Raw genomic sequence first — 22,441 nt, 5'->3', positions numbered from 1 at the left:
ATAGTATGGGGTACTGTGCAACAGACATGGTCTCAGCTGCAGGTATGTGATGGCCACTGCTCACATGGCTTATGGCGCACATCAATGGGGCCGGGACCATTGCATCTGCGCCATGTGGGCCGCAGCCTTTATATATCTGCAGCAGACATCCTCTGCCACACAGTACCTTATCCCTACTGTTGTAAGGGCCTGTTTCATAAGTTACCAGAGTGTCTTTTTTTTTTTCTACGTATATGCTGCTACCTGTACCTGCATTACCAGAGGGAGAACAGGATTCTCCTCAATCTGGAGAGCAAACTCCATTTATTGCCCTTTTGTCTTTGCCAATAGTATGGGGTACTGTGCGGCAGACATGGTCTCAGCTGCAGGTATGTGATGGCCACTGCTCACATGGCTTATGGCGCACATCAATGGGGCCGGGACCGTTGCATCTGCGCCAAGCGCCATGTGGGCCGCAGCCTTTACATATCTGCGGCAGACATCCTCTGCCACACAGTAGCCCGTACTTATTGGGAAAGTTTAAACTGGGTCATACATACTTAAATGTTTATATATAGTGTGTGTTTTTGTACAATATCTTTTATATGGTATTATAATATATTTGTGTTGACACAATAAATCTATTTACTATTTTACATGTTTTACATATGAAAGGCCTAAAAAACCTGTTTCTGTCCTAGGCCTAAATTATAAATAAAAATGTTTTGTTTGCACAATAAAGTGTACGGTGTATTTTTCATCCTTACCTTGCAATACTGGTACTGCAGCACCTTCACAATGGCTTTGCAGGTCTCCGGGATGATGAGGCCCAAAGCTTGCGGGGAGATGAGGGATCCAAACTTTAGGTCAGCAAGAGACCGTCCTGTCGCCAGAAACCTCAGGGTCACCACCAGCCGTTCCTCAGCAGGGATAGCCACGCGATACTTGGTATCCTGCTTCTCGATGTGGGGAGTCACCAGACGCAGCAATTCCTGGAATGTGGCATCATCCATCCTCAAAAAGTTCCAGAAATCGTCTGGGTTTTTTTCCCTGATGTCCCTGAGCAGTGGCATGTGCGAACGAGTCTGAGGCTGCAGTAGCCACTGCTTTGTCCAGCATGATATTGCTCTCCTGCGCTGGGCCCTCTGACGCCTGAGCTTCAGCACTGCATAATAGAGCAGGTACTGTTGCTGGTGACTACCCATCACTGCATTCTCCATAGTGCAGGGTTAAAAGACACTTTGTAATGGCAGGCAAAACAAAGTAATGTGTAAATAGCTATGTCCAGCGTTCAGCAGGTTTAAACCAGGCCTCACTAGTAACAAAGCAGAAATACACTGGTTTAAAATGGCTGCTGATATTCCTATGCCCCTCTGCTAGTCCAGCCCCTTCATTCAAATTTCAAAAGCCAATCTGACGACGGTCGCATGTGTTCTTGCAAAAAAACAAAAACCAGCAATCCGACCGTCTTAACGACCATCATGGGCGCATCGGGATCGGATCTAGATCGTTCCGCAAAAAAAACACAATTTTTGCTAATCGTTTGCTGGGGACTGCCTGGGAGCTCCCGGGAAGTCCAAGGGAAATCGTTCCATGGTCGTCTATCGGTCGTGGACGACGGTGGTCGTCCTGGTGTGTACCCTACATTAGAAGTCTTAATGGGACATGTGAAACTGTAAGGTTTTTTGTCTATGGAATTTCATCGCATTTTTTCCAATTTATATGTTATATTTAAATGTAAAATTTCATTGTGATAAACATTGGATTTTTTTTTACGCGATCAGTGTTTATTGAGGTGAAACAACAAACATACAGTGTGACATACACAGTTTTACAGGGACATCAAAAATATAAAGGATTTCAAATCAGAAGAAATATATAGTCCCATGCAAGAGTGGTAACATTGGATTTTTAAAATGTTTAATGAAAATGTTTATATAACATCACTGTTCTGTGCAAAATGCAAAACATTATTTTATTTACCAAACAGAATTGTTTATACTTTTAACATAGGTCAAAATAATTTGTTTCCTTAAAACATATAAATTCCGTTGTTTTTTTTTTAATGCTTTTGTCTTCATATTTTACGGGGATTGATGCAGGATATTTAAATATGGTACTGTATTGGAGCAACACACAGGTTAACGCAGGGTGCAGGAGATAAACATGGAATTAGACAAAATAGTCAAAAATTCACATTTACCTGTGTGTCACCCCCCCCCCCCCCCCCCCACAGACCCTGTGTGTCACCACCTATACAGTCCCCTGCACCCTGTGTAGGGGACTGTATAGGTGCCCTACAGTCCCCTGCACCTTGCGTCACACCCGCTAGTCTTCTGGGCCCTGTGTGTTGCTTCATCTCACAGTTACCTGCATGTCATCCCCTTAAGGTCCCCTGTATGTCACCCCCTATAGTCTGCTTCATCCTGTGTGTCACCCCCCTACAATCTCCTACATCATGTGTCATACCCCCTAAAGTCCTCTGCACTGTGTGTACCCCCCCTGAACTCACATGCACATATCCTCCCCTACATTTCCTTGGGTGATGCCCCCCATAAAGTCCCCTGTGATTTGTTTGGTGCTCCATCCAGTACAGTCTTCTGTGCTGTGTGTTGATCCCACTACAGCAGGGCTGGGCAACACCGGCCCTCCAGATGTTAATGAACTACACATCCCAGGATGCTTTGCATTAGTTTTGCTATGTGGCCATGCTGAAACTGATGCAAGGCATGCTGGGATGTGTAGTTCATCAACATCTGGAGGGCCGGTGTTGCCCAGCCCTGCCCTACAGTCACCTACAACCTGTGAGTAGCCCCCACTACAGTCACATGCAGCCTAAGTGTAGCCCCAATACGGTCCACTGCAGCCTGGTTCTGGGTTTTTAGATAGATAACCCAGATGCGCTGTCAAACCTGTCAGTAAAGGGACTGTCAGTCCCACTAGTATGAAATATGTAGGTGCAGAATAACTGGCACTATGCTGTTTCTCTAATAATAAAAAATGGATGGATAAGTAAGGGGACCCGCACTTCCTCCGTGGCTATCTCCTCCCATTGACGCTCCCACTTCATGTAAGGGGAGCGGTTTTGTTTGGTCTGCTCAAACTACTGTACCCTTTCCTTGAGATAGCACTGTGCTCACAGCCTCACACCTGTGACCTTGGAAACCGCTGGCTGTAGCTCATTTTATATAACCTCTCCTCATCCTGCACGAGACTGCTTTCTCCTCGTGCACATTGCATAACAAATTGAAATGCCCCATCTTTAAAATCGCGCTGAAGACTGCACTGGCTTTGACCCTGTATTTGGAAACTTTCCAAAAAGGGGTCTGCCAGTGTCAAAAAAACGGCACTTAAACAGTAATATACTGTTTAAGAGATGCGGTGTGAAAGGGGTTTTACCTGGCAGACTCGTTTTTGGAAACTTTTTCAAATACAGGGTCAAAGCCAGTTATGCGGTCTGAAAGCAGCATTTGAAGTGTAGCCCCTCAAACCCCATCTCAGAAGTTCCCTAAGGGAGAATTCTATTTGTTCGATTCAGCCTTCAGGTCAGGTTACTTTTAATAAAACAGGTCCCCATCTATTTTTACATTTTTAATAGTGAAATGGTGATAGATCTAATACACAGCGAAAGGAATTACTGCACATACGTGTTCTACCTCCTTCTGAACTACTGTAGCATTTGTTCCCTAAGTGACATATTGCTTATACATTTCCTAGAACACACACATTGGATCAGGATTCTCCTGCAGCTGCATCATACGATGTTATCTTGAACAATGTGAACTTAGCAATTTGTCCATTAGATGGCACTGCTGGATTAGTCAAAATTTACCATATCAGAATCAGCTTTATTGGCCAGGTATACTTGCATATACTAGGAATTAGAGTTGGATTGCTGTGCAACAGCCAGTTAGGTAACAGTTGAACAGTGCAGAACAGATACACATAAGACATACATATTGGGCCAGATTCAGCATCAGGAACAAATCATAAAAAGGAGTAATTTGGACATTGATAAAATCAATTTACAATTCAGATTGGGTAGCCTTTAAGGGGCCATTTATCAATAATTGCATTTGAGCTGTGACAAGGGCAAGATATTAGCACCTAAATTCGTAATGCAATAGGTGATTATACTAGCAGCAGGGCTATTTTTGTGCAGGCTCCAGCAGGAACTGTGGCCCTTATTCTAGCTCACTCTTTCTGACAAAATATTTCTTAGATGGACAAAACCATGAGCACTGCAGGTGAGGCAGGTGTTACTTGTGCAGAGATAATTAGATTTGGGTGGGGTTTTACTTCTGCCTCACCTGCAGTGCACATGGTTTTGTCCATCTAAGAAATATTTTGTCAGAAAGAGTGAGCTAGAATAAGCGCCACAGTTCCTGCTAGAGCCTGCACAAAAATAGCCCTGACTAGCAGCATATATGTAGGACCAACTGCAGGAAAGGGACTCTGTGCCTTATTTAGATCTGAGCTCAGTACAAATTTGGGTACTTGTGTATTATCTGGGCGTCCCAATTTTTTCATTGCATGCCACTACTTAAGGCATGCAATGCGATGCAATGCAATTTTTCATTGTAAATACCCAATTTTTAATTGTATAGTCAGCCATGGGTGACTTCATATGCATGGAGTTGATTTTATATAGTGTGGCAAGCGCATCGCGCCACCGAGCCCGAAGCGCGGCGAGCCCCGCAAGGGGACGCGGATTACTTTACATGTATTCTGCGTCCACCAGTATTTACCCTGCACAGAAACAAAATAACTCACACAAATCTAACTCTCTTTGCACAGGTTACATCAGCCCCACCTGCAGTGCACATGGTTTTGCCCATTTTTCGAACAAATTTGTACTGAGCTCAGATCTGAATAAGGCCCTCGGTCCCATACCTGTGATGTGGTTGGAGTAGAAGTGGGACTGCATATGTGTGGTCCTGCTGGTCACGCATATGCAGTGGTCATTACTGGAGAGGGATATAAATAGGTTTTTTGTGCCAGCACTGGCTGAAAAATACACACAAGACGATGTATCAATTAATAATTTTTACTTAATAAAATATATCACAATATAAAAGAATAACAAAAAATTACACAATTGCAATTTAAAAGAGATGACTTCTTATATGTGGCTCAGTCTCTCAATTAGTTTGAGTGGTAAAGATAAAAAGTCATATTTCAGTTGAACAGGGATATATAAAAATTACCATCCTTGGTCCTCCTCATAGGTATTGTAGAGGGAATTGTATTCCAAGGAACTTGATTATTAGACCAGCATTTCCCAGTGCACTATGATTTCAAGAGCTCAAGACTCCCATATTGTGGCTCACCCTGATATCCGATTAAATTAGGGATCATGCATTAATCTAACAGCCTCAGCGTCTCTCAGATACAGTTCAGCATGGTGTGCCCTAAGTTGGGAGAAGTGGGTAGGTCTCCAAAGAAGATGGTCCCCGTCAACCGATAATTTATGGTGCACAACGCGTTTCCCCAGATTAATATATGTCCGGCTTCCTCAGGAGCAAGTGAAAAATTACTTTTTATTACTGGAGAGGGTTCTGGTGGAAATCAGGGATGTGCACTGGGCACTTTTCGTGTTTCGTGAAACGCTTTTTGGGTCTTCATCTCAGGCAGTGTTTTGGATCTGGATCTGTTCCAAAACACCACCATTTTCGTGTTTTGGGCTCTGATTTTCTTTTTTTTTTTTAAAGCATAAAGACTGCTAAAATCGTAGATTTTTTTTTTGGGGGGGGGGGGGTTCTCCTACGCTATTATTAACCTCAATATTATTAATTTCCACTAATTTCCAGTCTATTCTGTACACCTCACAATATTGTTTTTAGGGCAAAAGGTTGCACCAAGGTAGCTGGATAACTATGCTAAGCCACACAAGTGGGCGGCACAAAAACTGGACTGATATGGCATACTTAGTCAGGGGCGTATCGAGGGCGGAGCCGGCAAAACAATTGCTCCGGGCGCCGAAAGTTCAAAGGGCGCCGGAGCCTTTCACCGCAAACTCCGTCTCCGCCTGCCGCCCGCATAGCACGTCTGCTCCCTTGCCAGCTCAGCACGCCCGCTCCATCGGGAGGTAGGAGGAGGGGGGACTAGTGCGCATCAATCAGGCACCAGTATTTGCCCTTCCACTTAGAAGTTATGCCTAGGTGCCGAGAACCTTTGCACCGGCCCTGACTCCTGCGCCGCCCGGTCGTGGCTCACAATATCAGCTGTGTGAGCCGCGGCTGGGCGAGGCAGGAGTCAGGACACAAAGCAGGTTTGTCCAACTGCTATTTTGCCATGCGAGAGCCCCGTCTACTAAAAATCAAGGGGGGGGGGGGGCAGATACAAAACATCCCCTTGCTCCGGGCACCGTGGTACCTAGCTGCACCACTGCACTTAGTAGCGCCCCTGGACCGATATGGCACACTCAGCATCACCACTAGTCTGATATGGCACACCTACTGTAGCATCACCCCTGGCATGATCCTGCACAGGTAGGATCACCCCTGGACTGATACGGCACATTTAGCATCACCTCTGGACTGACATGACACACTTAGCATCACCCCTAGACTGATACTGCACACCTAGCATCACCCCTGGACTGATACAGCATATTTAGTATCACCCATGGACTGACATGACCTACTTTGCATCACCCCTAGGCTGATATGGCACACCTAGCATCACCCCTGGACTAATAGGGCACAAGTAGCATCACCCCTGGACTGATACGGCACCGATAGCATCACTCCTGGACTGATAGGGCAAAATTAGCATCACACCTGAACTGATACGGCACAGGTAGCATCACTCCTGGACTGATACGGCACAGGTAGCATCACCGCTGGACTGATACGGCACATTTAGTATCACCCCTGGACTGGACTACTGCAGCAGACTGGGCTCACCTCAGGAATTATTCGGCACAGATGGCGGCACCCCTGAACTGATACGGCACACATGACAGTAATCCTGTAATAAAAAAAAAAGTTTTTATTTTTTTAATAAAAAGGGCAGCTCCCCAGGAACTGTACGGATGATTTATCAGCACCTCAGAAGTTATAAGACACACTTGGCTGACCCCAAGAATTAAAAGCACACTTGACTGACCCTTGGACTGATACAAGACCCCTGCTGGTATGATATGGCACACTTAACAACCCTTGCAGTTTAAAAAAAAAAAAATGTAATAAAAAAATGGGGGGCAGCTCCCCTGGACTGATACGGGACACTGAACAGGGCAGCTGGACTGATATGGCACACTTAACAGCTCTTGTGGGTAAAAAAAAATAAAATATATATTTTTATTAAAAAAATGGGACTGATACGGGACACTGAGCAGATGCTATATAGCATATATATATTTTAATAAAAAAAATGGGGGCCAGCTCCCCTGGACTGATATGGGACACTGAGCAGCACAGCTGGACTTATATTGGGCAGCCCTGCAGTAAAAATAGAAAACTTACTTGTCCCCCACAGCAGTCCCATATTGCAGCTACCTCAGTAGTGCCCCCATAATAGTACCCTATACCTATAAGTTTAAATCACAGTAGTTCCCCCTTAGTAGTTGTACCCTGGCCATTAATATACTGTAGCTTCCCGTTCAGTAGTTCCCCCAATAAACTTAAATTTTCCCCTCATCAGCAGCCCCCAAGCTAACTGCGCATGTGCAGTCGCTGTGTGCGAGCAGCCACAGCGCCCGCATACTGAAGGGGGCAGGCCGGGGATTCTCCCATGGGAACGCCCAGCGTTTCATGGGTGTTCCAATAAATACGCTGGGCATTCCCATGGAAATTCCGAGATGACACGGGTGCAGGGGGCGGGCAGCTTCCTGCACAGGGTGCTCGGAGATCTGAGACACCACAGAGGTATCTCAGATCTGCGAGCACTGGAGAAATCATTCGATGATCGACGACCATCGAATGATTTCTCCCCCACATCCAAGGCTGCAAATGGATGGAATGGATGAATATGCAAATCATCCATTCGCAGCTGTGCTGGGGATTGCAGCATGTGAGGGGGCGGACGGCCATGCGGGCGGCATCTGGATGACTTGCAGTGCTGCGAAATTCGCAGCCTTGCGAGTCAACCAGAATAAGTTCCTTACTCCAATGCGCTGCAGAGTGGGAGATTTTGGATTACATTTGGAAATCTCCCACTAAAAATCTTCCGTTTGCCACTGGGAAAATATTTTCTTTCAGAAAGATTATCATCTCTGACTCCTATGTCCCTGGATACAAAAGTCTCCTGAGCAATGAGCCAAGAAAGAAAAAAATGAAAAAAGACAGATAAAAGTAAGTTTCACACCACAGAGCCAACTGTTCAGATGAAATTTCCCCATTCCCTGGTATTGCTCATAGCAGACAACGGTACTTATATGTTAGTTGAGCGCCCACTAAGCTATTTCCTTCGTTTTCCGTGTCCGCTCGCCACGCTTCAGGCTCAGTGGCTCGCTGCGCTCGCCACACTATATAAAATTATCTCCATGCCACCATGGATAGTGGGGGTATGAGCGTACTAACTATACTGGGCACCCAACTAACATATAAGTACACAGACAACATAATAGTGCTTGGAGCAAGCACAACACTCACGCCCATAGCTGGCAAAATGCTCTGCCTTTAGCATGAAGCATAAAAGAAATGCACTCTCAATATATTGGGTTACCTACCAGACAGCCGCATCTATCCCCTCTGCTTCATCACGGTGTGGAGAATTTAGCGAGGTACAGATGACCAGGCTTTGGCGGGAAAAGAAATCCTCCATCATAAGTAACCACTTTGGTGGTATGCCTGAAAATTTCCCAGACTGTGCTGCACTGCCAGCGCGGGCTCTCCTGGAAATTTTTCAGGCATGCCACTGAAAACTAGTGGTGTGCCAGTGGTGCCTCTAGCAGTGCACCACCATCTGGAAGTGCCACCATCCCCCCAGGTGCCCCTCCCTGTAGCTCACCCTGGCAATCGTTCATCGGGGTCCCCCTCTGCTTCTCCCCATTGTTGCTCGGGGGCACCTGGTCACACTCCTCCGTTTGTATGTTCAGGCACCCAAACACACAAACTCCAAAGCCCCCCCCGAACTTCCCCAGGGGCTGCTGCAGAAGTGCATCAGCTGCCCCTTCTGTGGGGAAAACCCACCACTCAAGGGCTTAAATACCACACAGTGGGCCTTAAAGCATATTTCCAAAGTCATAGAAATTTCTCAGTTGGCATTTAGATCGAATCTCATCAAAGAGGACGAGATGGTGGTACGCTTTTATATGTGGTGGTACGCTTATAGATGTCCCCACATTGCTTGCGCCCAACAATGACCCAGCATTAGCTTCCATAATGGGAGAAAAAAAGGCACAATGATCCCACAGACCTCACTTTGAGGATAATCCAATGTAAAATAGTGGATGCAGCTGACCCCCCTATACTTTGTGTTAGACAAGACAGAAAGGGAAGGAGAATTCAGTGTTTCACTAGATTCTCTGGTGGCCTCCAAGCTAGCTCTTCTTAAGGACATTAGCAGAACAACACTTTTAATAGGCCAGAGCTTTTATATTACAGATATCTGCAGGTGTAGACAGCTCACTAGTACAGGACTAGCTTTCTTAGCTCCAAAGTCTCTAGAATTCCCTTGCCTGACTGATGCTGCCCTCTTCCGCCCTTAGGATATGGAGGAGGTCAAAACAAGACACAAGGGGCCTGATTCTCGTTCACGCGCAAAAGCAAATTCTCTCTCTAACCATGTGCACTGCAGGTGGGGCAGATGTAACATGTGCAGAGAGAATTACATGTGGGTGTTATTTTGTTTCTGTGCAGAGTAAATACTCACTGCTTTATTTTTACACTGCAATATAGATTTTTAGGAAACAGACAGCAATATTACCCTATTATCACGCAAGTCAGCATCCTTTCTACCCAACAGAGGGGTAGAACTGGCCATATGCATCTCAGATCCATTGTGATCACACACCCCAACCTCAAAAGGTCACTCTAAAAACATCCTCATTTCATAGCCCGATATTCGAATTTCATATCATACATAATACCTCATAGTCTAAACTACGCACAGCTTTATGCTTATTATCCTACTTGGCTCATACAGCACCAATATGGAACAATATCACCCAGCTCTTCCTCACTTGCATAAAACCATTTCGCCCAGCAAGATCCTATCCATAGACTGTAAACTTGCGAGCAGGGCCCTCCTTCCTCTATGTTGGTTTGTTACTACCCAGTTTGTTTTATCACTGTTTCCTATTGTAAAGTGCAACAAAATTGGTTGCACTATATGAGAAACTGTGCGGCAGATTTATTAAGCTTGGAGAAGAGATAAACTGGAGATAAAGCGGAGAAAAGGTAAAAGGAGATAAAGCACCAGCCAATCAGCTCCCAACTGTCTTTTTCAAACACAGCTGATTGGCTGGTGCTTTATCTCCTTTTACCTTTTCTCCGCTTTATCTCCAGTTTATCTCTTCTCCAAGCTTAATAAATCTGCTCATTACAAAATGGATCATGGCATCTGTTAAAAAAGCTGGGATAGATACGGACCACTTCAAAAGCCATTCCCTGCAGGGAGCAGCTGTGACCAGAGCTAAAGCCATACCTTTGCAATCGATCATGCTAACAGCAAGATGGTCTTCTGCTCATACCTTTGCAAACAATAATGGAGACAAACTGATCCACAAAGATCAAGTTTCTCAGAGCAACTACTTGGTATGTGGAAAGCCTCCTGACAAACGAATAGTAGGAATCTATGTCCTGCAAACTTTCTTTGTTCTAGGGAACAGGCTTGCCACCTGGCAACAGCTCCCACCATACTCATCTATTTTTCCTCTCCATTGCAGAGCATCATATAAGCAGGGGGGAAAAGAGCATCAAATAAGGCAAAAATGTGGTGTAAGATGTCATTTTCTGCATGGCCACACCCCCTTTCTGCCATGCACAATTTTGTTCACATTTGCATTTCAATCCATACTTGCCTACTTTTGAAAACTAGTTTCAGGGAGATTATGGTTGGTAGTAAAATTTTGCACAGTGCCCCATTGAGGGGGCATGTCATACTCCACTTAAAAGGCGTGTCTAGTTCTATATATGGAGAGATTGTGAAAACAGATTGTGAACATGGCCCCTAGAAGCGTGGGTGTGTACTGCTACATCTGAGAGGAATATTTTAAAATGACTTATATCCAAATGTAAATGAGCCCAAAGCAGTTAGTAAGAGCTACTGTACTTGGTAAAGTGCTTGGAATGGAAATGGTGCTGACAATTCAATATAAATGTATCTACTGTATATCTATTTCCTTTTTTCCATAAAAATGTAACAGTGTAATGTGGGCTAGGTGAAATGAGGTAAATTGGTAGACTAATGAGGGAGAGAGGGAGATTGCTGCTATTTCAGGGAGTCTCCTGCAGAATGCAGGAGGGTAGGCAGCTATGTTTCAATCCGTTTGCACTGAGAGCTAAATAGTCTAGAAACGGCCCTGTGCATGACTGTGTGTGTGCATGCCTGCACAATGCTGAGTGGAAATTTGCAAGTGTTTTTGGGGCAGCATTTACCTGATGGCTGGGCTCCGAAGATTTGCAGCCCAGAGATCAGGTCTGAATCGGACCCCTGGTGCAGTTGAAAGACGCCATGTGCACACTGCTAGGAAGGAATGTGACTTTTTGAAGACATGTGGCTTTCCAAAAAAGGGGTGACCTAACCCCTGCTTTATCATTCTGGGGGTCCTAGGACCTATGTGTGTATGTTCTTCTCCTTATTTTGCATGGGTCTTCGCCCACAAACCAAAAATATATTTGTAGGTTAATTTAATTATGGTAAAAAAATGATATTAGTGTGTACCTGTAAAATGGATTATGGGATGTCAATGATATCCTGGCAGTCACCATACCAACTGTCAGAATGCCGACAGCCGCATCCCAACAGAATACTAACAAGCCCTGGTGAATATTGTGACCCTTATGCTAAACATAATTCTCACCCACCCTTTCTGCAACTTCATGTGCACTATAGAGGGATTACCTGCAAATATCCCCCACATAGGGGAAAGAAATATAATGGGTTAAACATATATTATCTGTCATATACACAAGCCTGCATATTTTTGTTGGCATGACCATGTTTTCTTGTTTGGCACCAATATACAGGCTAAATTTACTAAGATGAAAGTTCTATTGAAGATGGGATCTTGCCCATAGCAACCAATCAGATTCTATTATCGTCTAGAACAGAAGTAATTAGTATTCGATTGGTTGCTATGGACAAGATCCCATCTTCAATTATTCCCATCTTAGTAAAGTTACCTCCGAGTGAGCACCAGCCCAGATCATCGAGTTCTTCTCCTAGCAATGCCACCGGGCTGAGCCTGCAGCCAGTCACCTGTAGCGGTGTGGGGAGGGGGAGGGCAGTGCCAGAGCACACACAGATGCCACCTCCCCATGCTGCTGCTATCACCTGTACACAGTGTCACCTATGGTTATTATTATCAGTCTGCCATACACACATAGCGGGACAGGCAGACTTCTCCTCAGCGTCCCCAGCCAACCCCAGTGCACATGATCACCATCTTCTTCACCGCCCTCCCCGGGCTGCTGCTGCTCCCCCTCCTCATCAGCTTCATCTTCCCCTACATCTTTCAGGACATCGCCCACTTCATCACCCTCCTGCGCTTCGGCGTCCGCAGCAGGCGCAATGTCAGCAAGAGCCCGGCGCACACCATGCTGGACGTCTTCCTGGAGCAGGTGGAAAAGTCTCCGGACAAACCCTTCGTCCTCTACCAGGAGGAGGTGTACACGTACTCGGAGATGGACCGGCTGAGCAACCAGGCGGCCAGAGCCCTGCGCAAGCACGCTGGGCTGCGGACGGGGGACTGTGTAGCCATATTCATGAGCAACGCGCCCGCCTACATATGGCTCTGGCTCGGGGTGGCCAAGTTGGGCTGCTCGCTGGCCTGCCTCAATAGCAACATCCGGGCCAAGTCGTTCCTGCATTGCTTCAGCTGTAGCGGGGCAAAGACCATCCTCACAGAGCCAGGTGAGTTCTGCGCAAGCGCCACTGCCACTTTTGTGTTACCCCTTTGTAAAGGATCGCTGGCAGCTGCATCATTTGTAACCGGGATTGGTGCTGGGATGCGCTCCCGGCTCATGAAGTCCAGTAAAGGGTATCACTACCTGCCAATGGAAATCTGGGGTGAAATTTGAGAGATTCAGAAAGTGACAGATTTGGTGAGAAATCTCCCAGATTTTTTTAAATAGGCAATCATTTACACATGATTGCCGCTTTAAAAAAATCTGGGAGATTTCTTACCAAATCTATTACTTTCTGAATCTCTCATCCTATTAAATGTCACCCATGCTGTGTGACAGAGTTGTCCCACTGACTAGAGGTAGAGCTTTCAGGCGAGCAAAAGTTTTCAATTTGCATCTAGACTAGAGTCATGGCGAATTGCTGCAGGGAAACTGTTGTTCAACAACAATAAACCTAATAGAAAATATCACTTGGACAGTGGTTCTCAAACTCGGTCATACCCTCGCATCATACACTCCAACAAGACTCCTTCCATTAGGTACAAATTCCTTTGCTCCTGGACTTCCCTCTTTGTATGATTGCCAGCACCTGTGTTGAACTTGTTAATTGATGAGAAGAGGTTATTATTTTTTTATTTTATTTTTTTGATAGCAATCATACAGTGGTGTCAAACTCGTGGCCCTCCAGCTGTTGTGGAACTACATGTCCCAGCATACCCTGCCACAGTTTTAGCAATCCATTATATAAAATCTGTGGCAGGGCATGCTGGGATGTGTAGTTCCACAACAGCTGGAAGGCCATGAGTTTGACACCACTGTTAGGGTATGGTTTCAGTGTTTCCCGTCGCCACATAAAATGTTATTTTTGCATGTTGGTGTGTTTATTTACCAAACCCCTACTCAAAATAAATCACCTCTAAAGCTGGGTACATATTAGACAACCTGTGTACTCAGCTAACAAAATATGGGACGGAGCAACATATCATGTGGCCCGTCTGTACACATTGCACTATGTCATACTCCCAACGCATCCAAATGCATGGGTCACCTGTCACATCTTCAGATTGGGCGCAATGTACAGCAGATCTGAAGATGCGATAGAAGAGCCGATGGAGCGCACAACAGTGCTTACAATTTCTTGTGCCAATATGTTGGAAATAGGGAAATCTTTAAAAAATGTGTCTGTGTCCCAGCCTAATTCTCTCACAGAAGTTTTATTTTGTGTCACTTCAACCTTTATCATATTTAAGGCAAACTAATGCTATTTTCTGATGGTGTTAGTTAGCAGAGGCAAGCTACAAATAATATATTCTGTTCTGGTTGTATTCATTTTCACTATAACCCATTCTATCCTAGTTTTCTCAAGGCACACTGACAGTCCAGATTTGGCGCTACTTTAAGCTTAAACCTCCTAGTGTGTGTGGGCAAGCTATGAGCGGTGAGCTCTCACATCATCGATGGCTGCTGCCTGCTGTCACCATGTACTATTGGCCAAGTGAACCACTTTCCATAGTCTCCTACTGAGGCTTGAGGCTATATGCAGCGGCCCTGGCTGTTCTGGGGAATCCTCACCATTCTATACCTCCCAACATGACCCTCTCCAGGAGAGACACAATGCTCTGCTACTGGACTTTTCTCTTAAGGTCCATACACACTGGGCGACTATGCCATTTCTGCGGGGAAAGCCGCTCAGTGCATACACACTGAGCGGCTTTCCCCCTGCCCGTCGCCGACGGAGGGGGTGAGAACGGCGTTGCATAGCGGAGCACTATGCAAAGCCATCCTGAAAGCCGCTCATCTGCTGGTATAACCAGCAGATGAGCGGCTTTCCCGGAGATGTTACGGGAGCACGCAGCACCGCTCACCGCTCATCGCTGGGGAATACGCACTGGCTGTTTTGAGCGACTTTCAGCTCAAAGTCGCCCAGTGTGTATGGGCCTTAAATGCATGATTACCCTCATCTGTGTTAAACAGGTTAATTGATAAGAAAGGTGCTTCAACACAGGTTATGGCAATCATACATTAAAGAGGGAAGTGCAGGAGCAGAGCAATGTGTCCCTCCTGGAGAGGGTCATGTTGGGAGGTATGCCATCCTCTGACTGCGGATTTCCCCGGAATATAGAATACTGCGAGCGGCTGTCGATGGAGTATTCCAAAAAAGCCATCCTTGCCATACAAACCCCCTTCGCTGCTGCTCGCCGATGGCATTGAATACTGCCCAAAATCTAAAATGTAATGACCACATAGCCTATGCTTGTAGCTTTAAAGGCATGAATGGAGATCTTCTGGAAAAAGTTTATTAAAATAACCCCATTACAGTACCCAGATAGTGAAGAGGTTAATTGACACTACTGTGCCTCAGCAAAAGATAATAATAGTAACAGTTAGTGCTATAGTAACCGCTAATTAAAATATATACCCCCAGACTAAAGTCTTCTGGGATTTGGGAACCTGGGACATGTTCAATGTATATTGCATTTTCTGCCATTGGAGTATTGCTGTTGTCTGTACTAACTGTATGTGACTGTTAATAAGAATTCCATCCATTCTTCAAGTGTTAAGGCCCATACACACACGAAGATTTTCATTTCAAAAGACTTTGCCAAAATCTTTGAAAGATATATCTGTCACCAAAATAGTGCATACACACTGAGCTATTTTCCCAAAGAGTGAGAGATTTTCAGGAGGCAAAAGACTTTGCTGAAAATCTTTCATATAAAAGGCTATGTGTCCGCTGTCTATTTCTTTACAAGTCCTGCGAGTGCCGCCACTGCTATTGCGCATATATATATATGGAATGAGAAGGGGTTGTGACCCTTTCCTGCGCTTGTAGGTGAGCAGCACTACTCTAAGACCCCGCCGCTAATGGGAGTCTGATGTAAAGGATGTATATATATATATATACAGTGGTCGAAGTGGGGCGGTATACGGGGGTATGGCATACCCCCACTTTAATCTGAAGATAAAAAAAAAATGTTTTTTTTCCCCCTCAGGATGCTCTCTGATCACTCAGCAGCACATATTGTGCTTTTGTAATACCCCTGTACAACGGGGCAGTCTGGCAGGGGTCGTTGATGGACAGGGGGGTGTCCGAAGGTGCGCACTATATTCACTCTTTACTTTTCCATACCCCCACTTCAAAATTTCCATACCCCCACTTCAAAATTTTCACTTCGACCACTGTATATATATATATATATATATATATATCATTCATTCATTTATTCATTCATTGGTGGGTAGTGGTGCCATTAATATATACATTGCTGGCATGTGCCAGCAATGTATATATTACTACTGGCCAATATATATTCCTTGGTGTGTAGTGGTGCCAGTAATATATACATTGCTGGCCTGTGCCAGCGATGTATATATTACTGGCTAATAACATTGGTGGCCATTGTACAGTATGCTGTATGCTCCGTGTGGATCAAGTCGAGGAGCAGCAGGGCGGATGGAAGCCGGGAGGGGCGGGGCGTCAGCTGACAGTCTGTGGCCGGGCAGGAGCAGCTGCAGCCTGGAGAACTATGGAGCCGGGAAGAGCAGTGCAGACGAGCGGGGTGGTCCTTCAGCGGCGGTGAGCATGATCTGCAGCTGGCGGGGTAGCAGGGAGAGGGAGCGGGGTGGTCAGCCGGGCTGAAAGTGTACCATCTTTCAGCCCGCGCTGCGTACACACCTGGCGATGATGGCTGAAAAACCAGCCATCATCGCTAGATGTGCTGGTCAAACCAGCAGACTGCCCACCTCGCTGGCGATGATATGGAAGCGCGCATCGTCGGCAGTCGGGGGCATACACACCAGGCGACTTTCAGGTGAAAATTGCTCAAAATGGCTGTTTTGAGTGATTTTCAGCTGAAAATTCTCTAGTGTGTATGGGCCTTTACACGGTGCCCATACACATGTCCCATTTGGCCTATTTCCATCTGATTTGTACTGATCATGCCAATATATCAGATGAAACCTGGCTAAATCAGAGGTGTTTGACAGCAGGTGAGATCTGATGTGCAGATCGGATCCTTTAGATCAGGCATGTCCAACCTGTTGCCCTCCAGCTGTTGTGAAACTACATATCCCAGCATACCTTGCAATAGATTTAGCATTCCCTAATAGCAAAACTGTGGCAAGGCATGATGGGACTTGTAGTTGCAGCTGGAGGACCATAGTTTGGCCATGCCTGCTTTAGATCATATGTTCGGCACATACCCCTACCCCTTGATTATACTTTTCATTTATGAGTACCCCTCCACTCAATTTGAACTATCCACAGTATATACAAGTGAAGTGGAAGTGAGTGGTATGTGTGTCCTTATAGTAAGGAGTAGCGGGGAAGTAGTGTGTGGTCAGGCATCGGATCCCTCTGTGTCCGGCCACTGGCTGTGTACTGTTCCAAGGTCCCTGTTAACGCCTGTTGGATTAATACTGCTGCTTCCTCTACCCATGTCAGTGCGGGACCGATGATTGCTGATGTCTGGGGTGTTTTTTAGTTTTTAGCACAGGGGATGTATCTCATTCGATAAGGGCCGTAGGTGTGTGCCAGTGGTGCTCCACTGCTGGCACACATTTATGCTCTGCGTCTCCCCCACTTCTGGCAGCTGGAGAGAGAGGCTTCGATAATGGCGTGTGGGCAGGAAATTTGAAAACGTCTTTTTAAATGAATGGGTGGTTGGGAGTCCTTTTACATGCGAAAAATCGCATGTGATTTATCGCATGTAACAAATGGCACAACAAGGCCTTTATTCAGATCTTATTGCAGTACAAATTTGTTCGGAAAATGGGCAAAACCATGTGCACTGCAGGTGGGGCAGATGTAACATGTGCAGAGAGAGTTACATTTGGGTGGGGAGTGTTGAAACTGAAATCTAAATTGCAGTGTAAAAATAATGCAGCCAGTATTTACCCTGCACAGAAACAAAATAACTCACACAAATCTAACTCTGTCTGCACATGTTACATCTGCCCTACCTGCAGTGCACATGGTTTTGCCCATTTTCCAAACACATTTGCATACTTGTTTCCTAGCAGGGCGCCCAGATTTCCTACGTATGCTCAGTAGTTAATTTAGTTAATTTATTCACTGCACCCTGAGTGAAATCGCATCGCATGGCGCTTTTTTGTGGCATCAGATGAGATGAGATCTCAGTAGTTCATATGGTAAAACACCTAAAACAGCACCACTCTCCACATCAGCCCGAAGCGTGGCGGAACGCATCCTCCGACCTTTTCATACCCCCACTTTCCACGTCGGCGTGGAGTTGATTTTATATAGTGTGGCAAGCGCAGTGAGTCACCGAGCCCGATGCGTGGGAGGGGATGCGGAATACATGTAAAGTAATCCACGTACCCTCGCGGGGCTCGCCACGCTTTGGGCTCAGTCGCTCGCCACATTATATAAAATCAACTCCACGCCGACGTGGATAGTGGGGGTATGAAAAAGTCAGGGGGATGCGTTCCACTGCGCTCGCCATGCTTTGGGGTGATGTGGAGAGTGGTGCTGTTTTAGGTGTTTTACCATATGAACTACTGAGATCTCATCTCATCTGGGATGTGATTTCACTCAGGGTGCAGTGAATAAATGAACTAAATTAACTACTGAGATCGCATCGCACACATCGCAAGCCACAAAAAGCCATGCGAAGCGATGTGCGATGCGATTTCACTACGCAGAATAACCCACTAAGGAAATAGCTTAGTGGGCGCCCTGCTAGGAAACAAGTACCCAAATTTGTACTGCGATCAGATCTAAATAAAGGCCCAAGTGCCAAATCATACCCCTTTCACACCAGCCTGAATTCCCGGGTTATTTATTTTAAGGTTAAGTAGTTTTGTCTCCAAATTCTATATTTAGACAGTCTTGTGTAACCAATTCATTTGTATCTTATACCCCTTTTACACCGCCGAAAAATCCGGGTCAGCGGCGGGTCAGACCCGGATCCGCGGCGGTGTAAATGGGGGGTATCCGTTTCCATTTACACGGGTCCTCTACCCAGGTCCTGACCTGGGTAGAACACGGATAGGACCCGTGTAAATGTCGGTGTAAATGGTCCCGCTGCGGGTGCAGGCACCCGCAGCGGGTCCACAGCGTGCAGCGCTGGGGAAGATGTTCCCAGCTGCTGCGGGAGGAGGGGGGTCCCTGCGGCTGCTGAGGAGAGGGGGGTACCTGTCAGCCTGCTGTGCTGGGGGTACGGGGGTGCTAGGGGTGCTGGGGGTACCTGTCCTGCCTGCGGTCGGATCTCAGCGGAGAAGATGATGTGCGCCGCTGCTGTATCACCCCCCCCCCCCGCGCATCCGGCAGCCGGTCCCTGCGGCGTATGGAGTGTCAGTATCGGCGGTCCCTCCAGCGCATAGGAACTAGTACTAGTTCCCATGCGCCAGAGGGACCCCCGCCACTGACACTCCATACGCCGCACGCCGCAGGGACCGTCTGCCGGGGAGGGGGGGGGGGGGTGGTACAGCAACGGCGCACATCATCTTCTCCGCTGAGATCCGACCGCAGACAGGACAGGTACCTTCAGCACCCCTTGCACCCCCCAGCACCCCGGTACCCCCAGGTACACCAAGCACAGCAGGCAGGACAGGTACCCTCCGGCACCCCCAGCACCTTAAAAAAAAAAAAACACTTAACCTGGGTCAGCCCTGATATATATATATATATATATATATATATATATATATATATATATATTATATTTCTATATATTATATATTTCTATATATATATATATATATATTTCTATATATATATATATATATATATATATATATATATATATATATATATATATATTTTTCTATAAATATATATATAAAATATTATTTAAGGCAGGGCTGACCCAGGTTCAGTGTAAATGGTGCAGACCCAGGTCCGACCCAGGTCAAAGTGCTGTGTAAATGGGGTATAAAGCAGGGTCAGACCCTGGATACTCCAGCATTCAAAGACCAGGGTCCGACCAGGGTTTTTGGTGTAAAAGGGGTATTACTTGCACTCGGTATGCAGTAACATTGGGGCAGATGTATTAAGCTTTAACAAGAGATAAATGCAAGGGTGATAAAGAGAGATAAACGTCCAGCCAATCAGCTCCTTACTGACTTTTTTCAAACACAGCCTGTAACATGGCAGTTAGCAGGTGATTGGCTGGACGTTTATCTCTCCTTATCACCCTTGGATTTATCTCTTGTTAAGGCTTAATACATCTGCCCCAATGTTTCTTTTGTATCAATTATGTATTCTTGTATAGAGGCGCTTAGTCTGTGGGTAATAATTTTAAACAAAACTGTCTCCTCACAGATTGAGCGCTGGTGATTGGTCTATAATGATAACTGTAATGTAATGAGCTGGAGTTTTAAGGACCAAAGTTAAATTCTTAACCGTAATATAAATATTGATATTATTTTGTGTTATGTAGTTTTTTGTGTGTCTCCTAATTGTCCATATATATTTGAATAGATACAATTAAAAGTTAAGTATTAAGACAAATAAATTGGGAACCTGTCCCTTACAGTAAACAAAGATCAGCCATACCTTGGGCACAAATATGTATAGCTCTCTGCACTATACCTGAATACCTAGCATAGTTTTGAAGAAAAAAGAAATGTCTTTCTTTCATAAGAGCGCCACAGAAAAAAAGGGAGTGATTTCCTCTTTTTCTGTTCTAAACCTATTTTATAGTGTGTACACATGGTAAGATATGTCTTCCGATGTTCCCGATATAGTGAACATCGGAAGCCATATCGCATGCAAATCTCATGCTTTTTTAGGGCTTGCGAGCCTGATGCGCTGCCGATGCATGCTCCCGTGTGAGTGCAAATCGGCAGCCAGATAGAGAGGGCAAGCAAGACTATATACTGCAGATCTGCACTATATAGTGTAAATTGTGCCCCTCTAGCATGCCGTGAGTTGCGAGTCCCGATGCGATCTGATCGCATCGGGACTCGCATCTCACGGCAGGATCTGCCGTGTGTACACACCATTACTCTCATGGGTGCACCTCCACGACAATCACCGAGTATGAGAAATATCTCATCATAACCCATTAGGATTTGTGGATTACCAAAATCAAATAACATAACCTTACGATATTGACATGTGCACTGGTTTCCCCATTCCCCCTTTTTCCTTTCTACAATACTAAACTATGTATGTAATATATGTGCTGGATTGATACCCTGTGGATCAGCATCGCAGTACAAATCAACATAAGCCATAACATACTCTTAACCCTGCCCTCGGACTTACACATTTACTCTCATGTTATGGCAGGGATTCGGGCGGCGAGGGGGTGTGTGTTCGGCGGGAAGGCATTTATCAGCTCGTTGGACAGCAAATATATGCAGCCTTGGAAGCAGGTCTGAATTGGGCCCTTTGTTTCTGTGCAAATACTGTCTGCTTTGTTTTTACAATGCAATTTAGAATTCAGTTTGTACACACCCCACCCAAATGTAACTCTCTCTACACATTACATTGCCCCACCTGCAGTGCATGTGGTTTTGCCCATTTTGAGACATTTGCCCTGTGATCAAGTCTGAATTAGGCCCATTGTTTCAACAGATGCAGATTGGAGGTCTCATGAAAAATTGGACGTGTGTAGCAAGGATTGGATGTAGAATCTGTTTTGTACCCAGCTTAAATTCCATTATTTTTACATGTATCAGAATTTTTTAGGGCTTGCGAGCTCGATGCGCTGCCGATGCGCGCTCCCGTGTGAGTGCAAATCGGCAGCCAGATAGAGAGGGCAGGCAAGACTATATAATGCAGATCTGCACTAAATAGTGTAAATTGTGCCCCTCTAGCATGCCGTGAGATGCGTGTCCCGATGCGATCTGATCGCATCGGGGCTCGCATCTCACGGCAGGATCTGCCGTGTGTACACACCTTTAAACATTTCTATGTAAAACAAACAGATGTAAATAATATTAGGTACAGTATGTAAACACAATTCTGATTCACGGCATGCTAGAGGGGCACAATTTACACTATATAGTGCAGATCTGCAGTATATAGTCTTGCCTGCCCTCTCTATCTGGGTGCTAAATTGACATAGCTCAATATATAATGTGACTTGTTTAATATGGAGGATAGTGGTATGTGGACACATTTGTATTTAGGTGGTCTTATAACTCTTACATTTGTCTGTATTGCACCAAAACAAAGTCTGTGTCACTGTGTCACTCCATGGGCGGTACATCGATCATCTGTATTATTTGGGATGGGGATGCACTTTTAGTACAGCAATTTGTTCTAAATTATCGATAACAAAATTGTAACTAAAAACTATGTAAAAGAGGTTGGAATGCAAGCCTACCTCCACCTTTAAAAGCGATCACTATGCTCCTTGAAAACAAAGTATTCCCAAGGGGCAGTTTATTCGCCTTAGAAGGAATTGCTCAAACTTAGTAGATTTTAACTTTCAAGCAGAAACGATGGCTATCTCAAAAATCGAGGCTATCCA

At 45.5% G+C, this 22,441-nt stretch overlaps 1 protein-coding gene across 1 annotated transcript in view; it reads left to right on the top strand.

Annotated features, from left to right (window-relative positions):
- Positions 1-12,386: 12,386 nt before the first annotated feature.
- SLC27A2 (solute carrier family 27 member 2) overlaps positions 12,387-22,441 on the top strand; it is a 43,722-nt gene continuing 33,667 nt past the window's right edge. Inside the window, exon 1 of the mRNA XM_083183989.1 lies at positions 12,387-13,002. Within this exon, the coding sequence (XP_083040115.1) occupies positions 12,525-13,002 (478 nt within the window). The 5' untranslated portion in view covers positions 12,387-12,524. The remainder of the gene's footprint in view (positions 13,003-22,441) is intronic.

The sequence above is a fragment of the Crinia signifera genome, chromosome 4 (genome assembly GCF_055691185.1).
Source record: "Crinia signifera chromosome 4, ASM5569118v1, whole genome shotgun sequence".
Taxonomy (NCBI): domain Eukaryota; kingdom Metazoa; phylum Chordata; class Amphibia; order Anura; family Myobatrachidae; genus Crinia; species Crinia signifera.
This window is presented reverse-complemented; position numbering and strand designations above follow the sequence as displayed.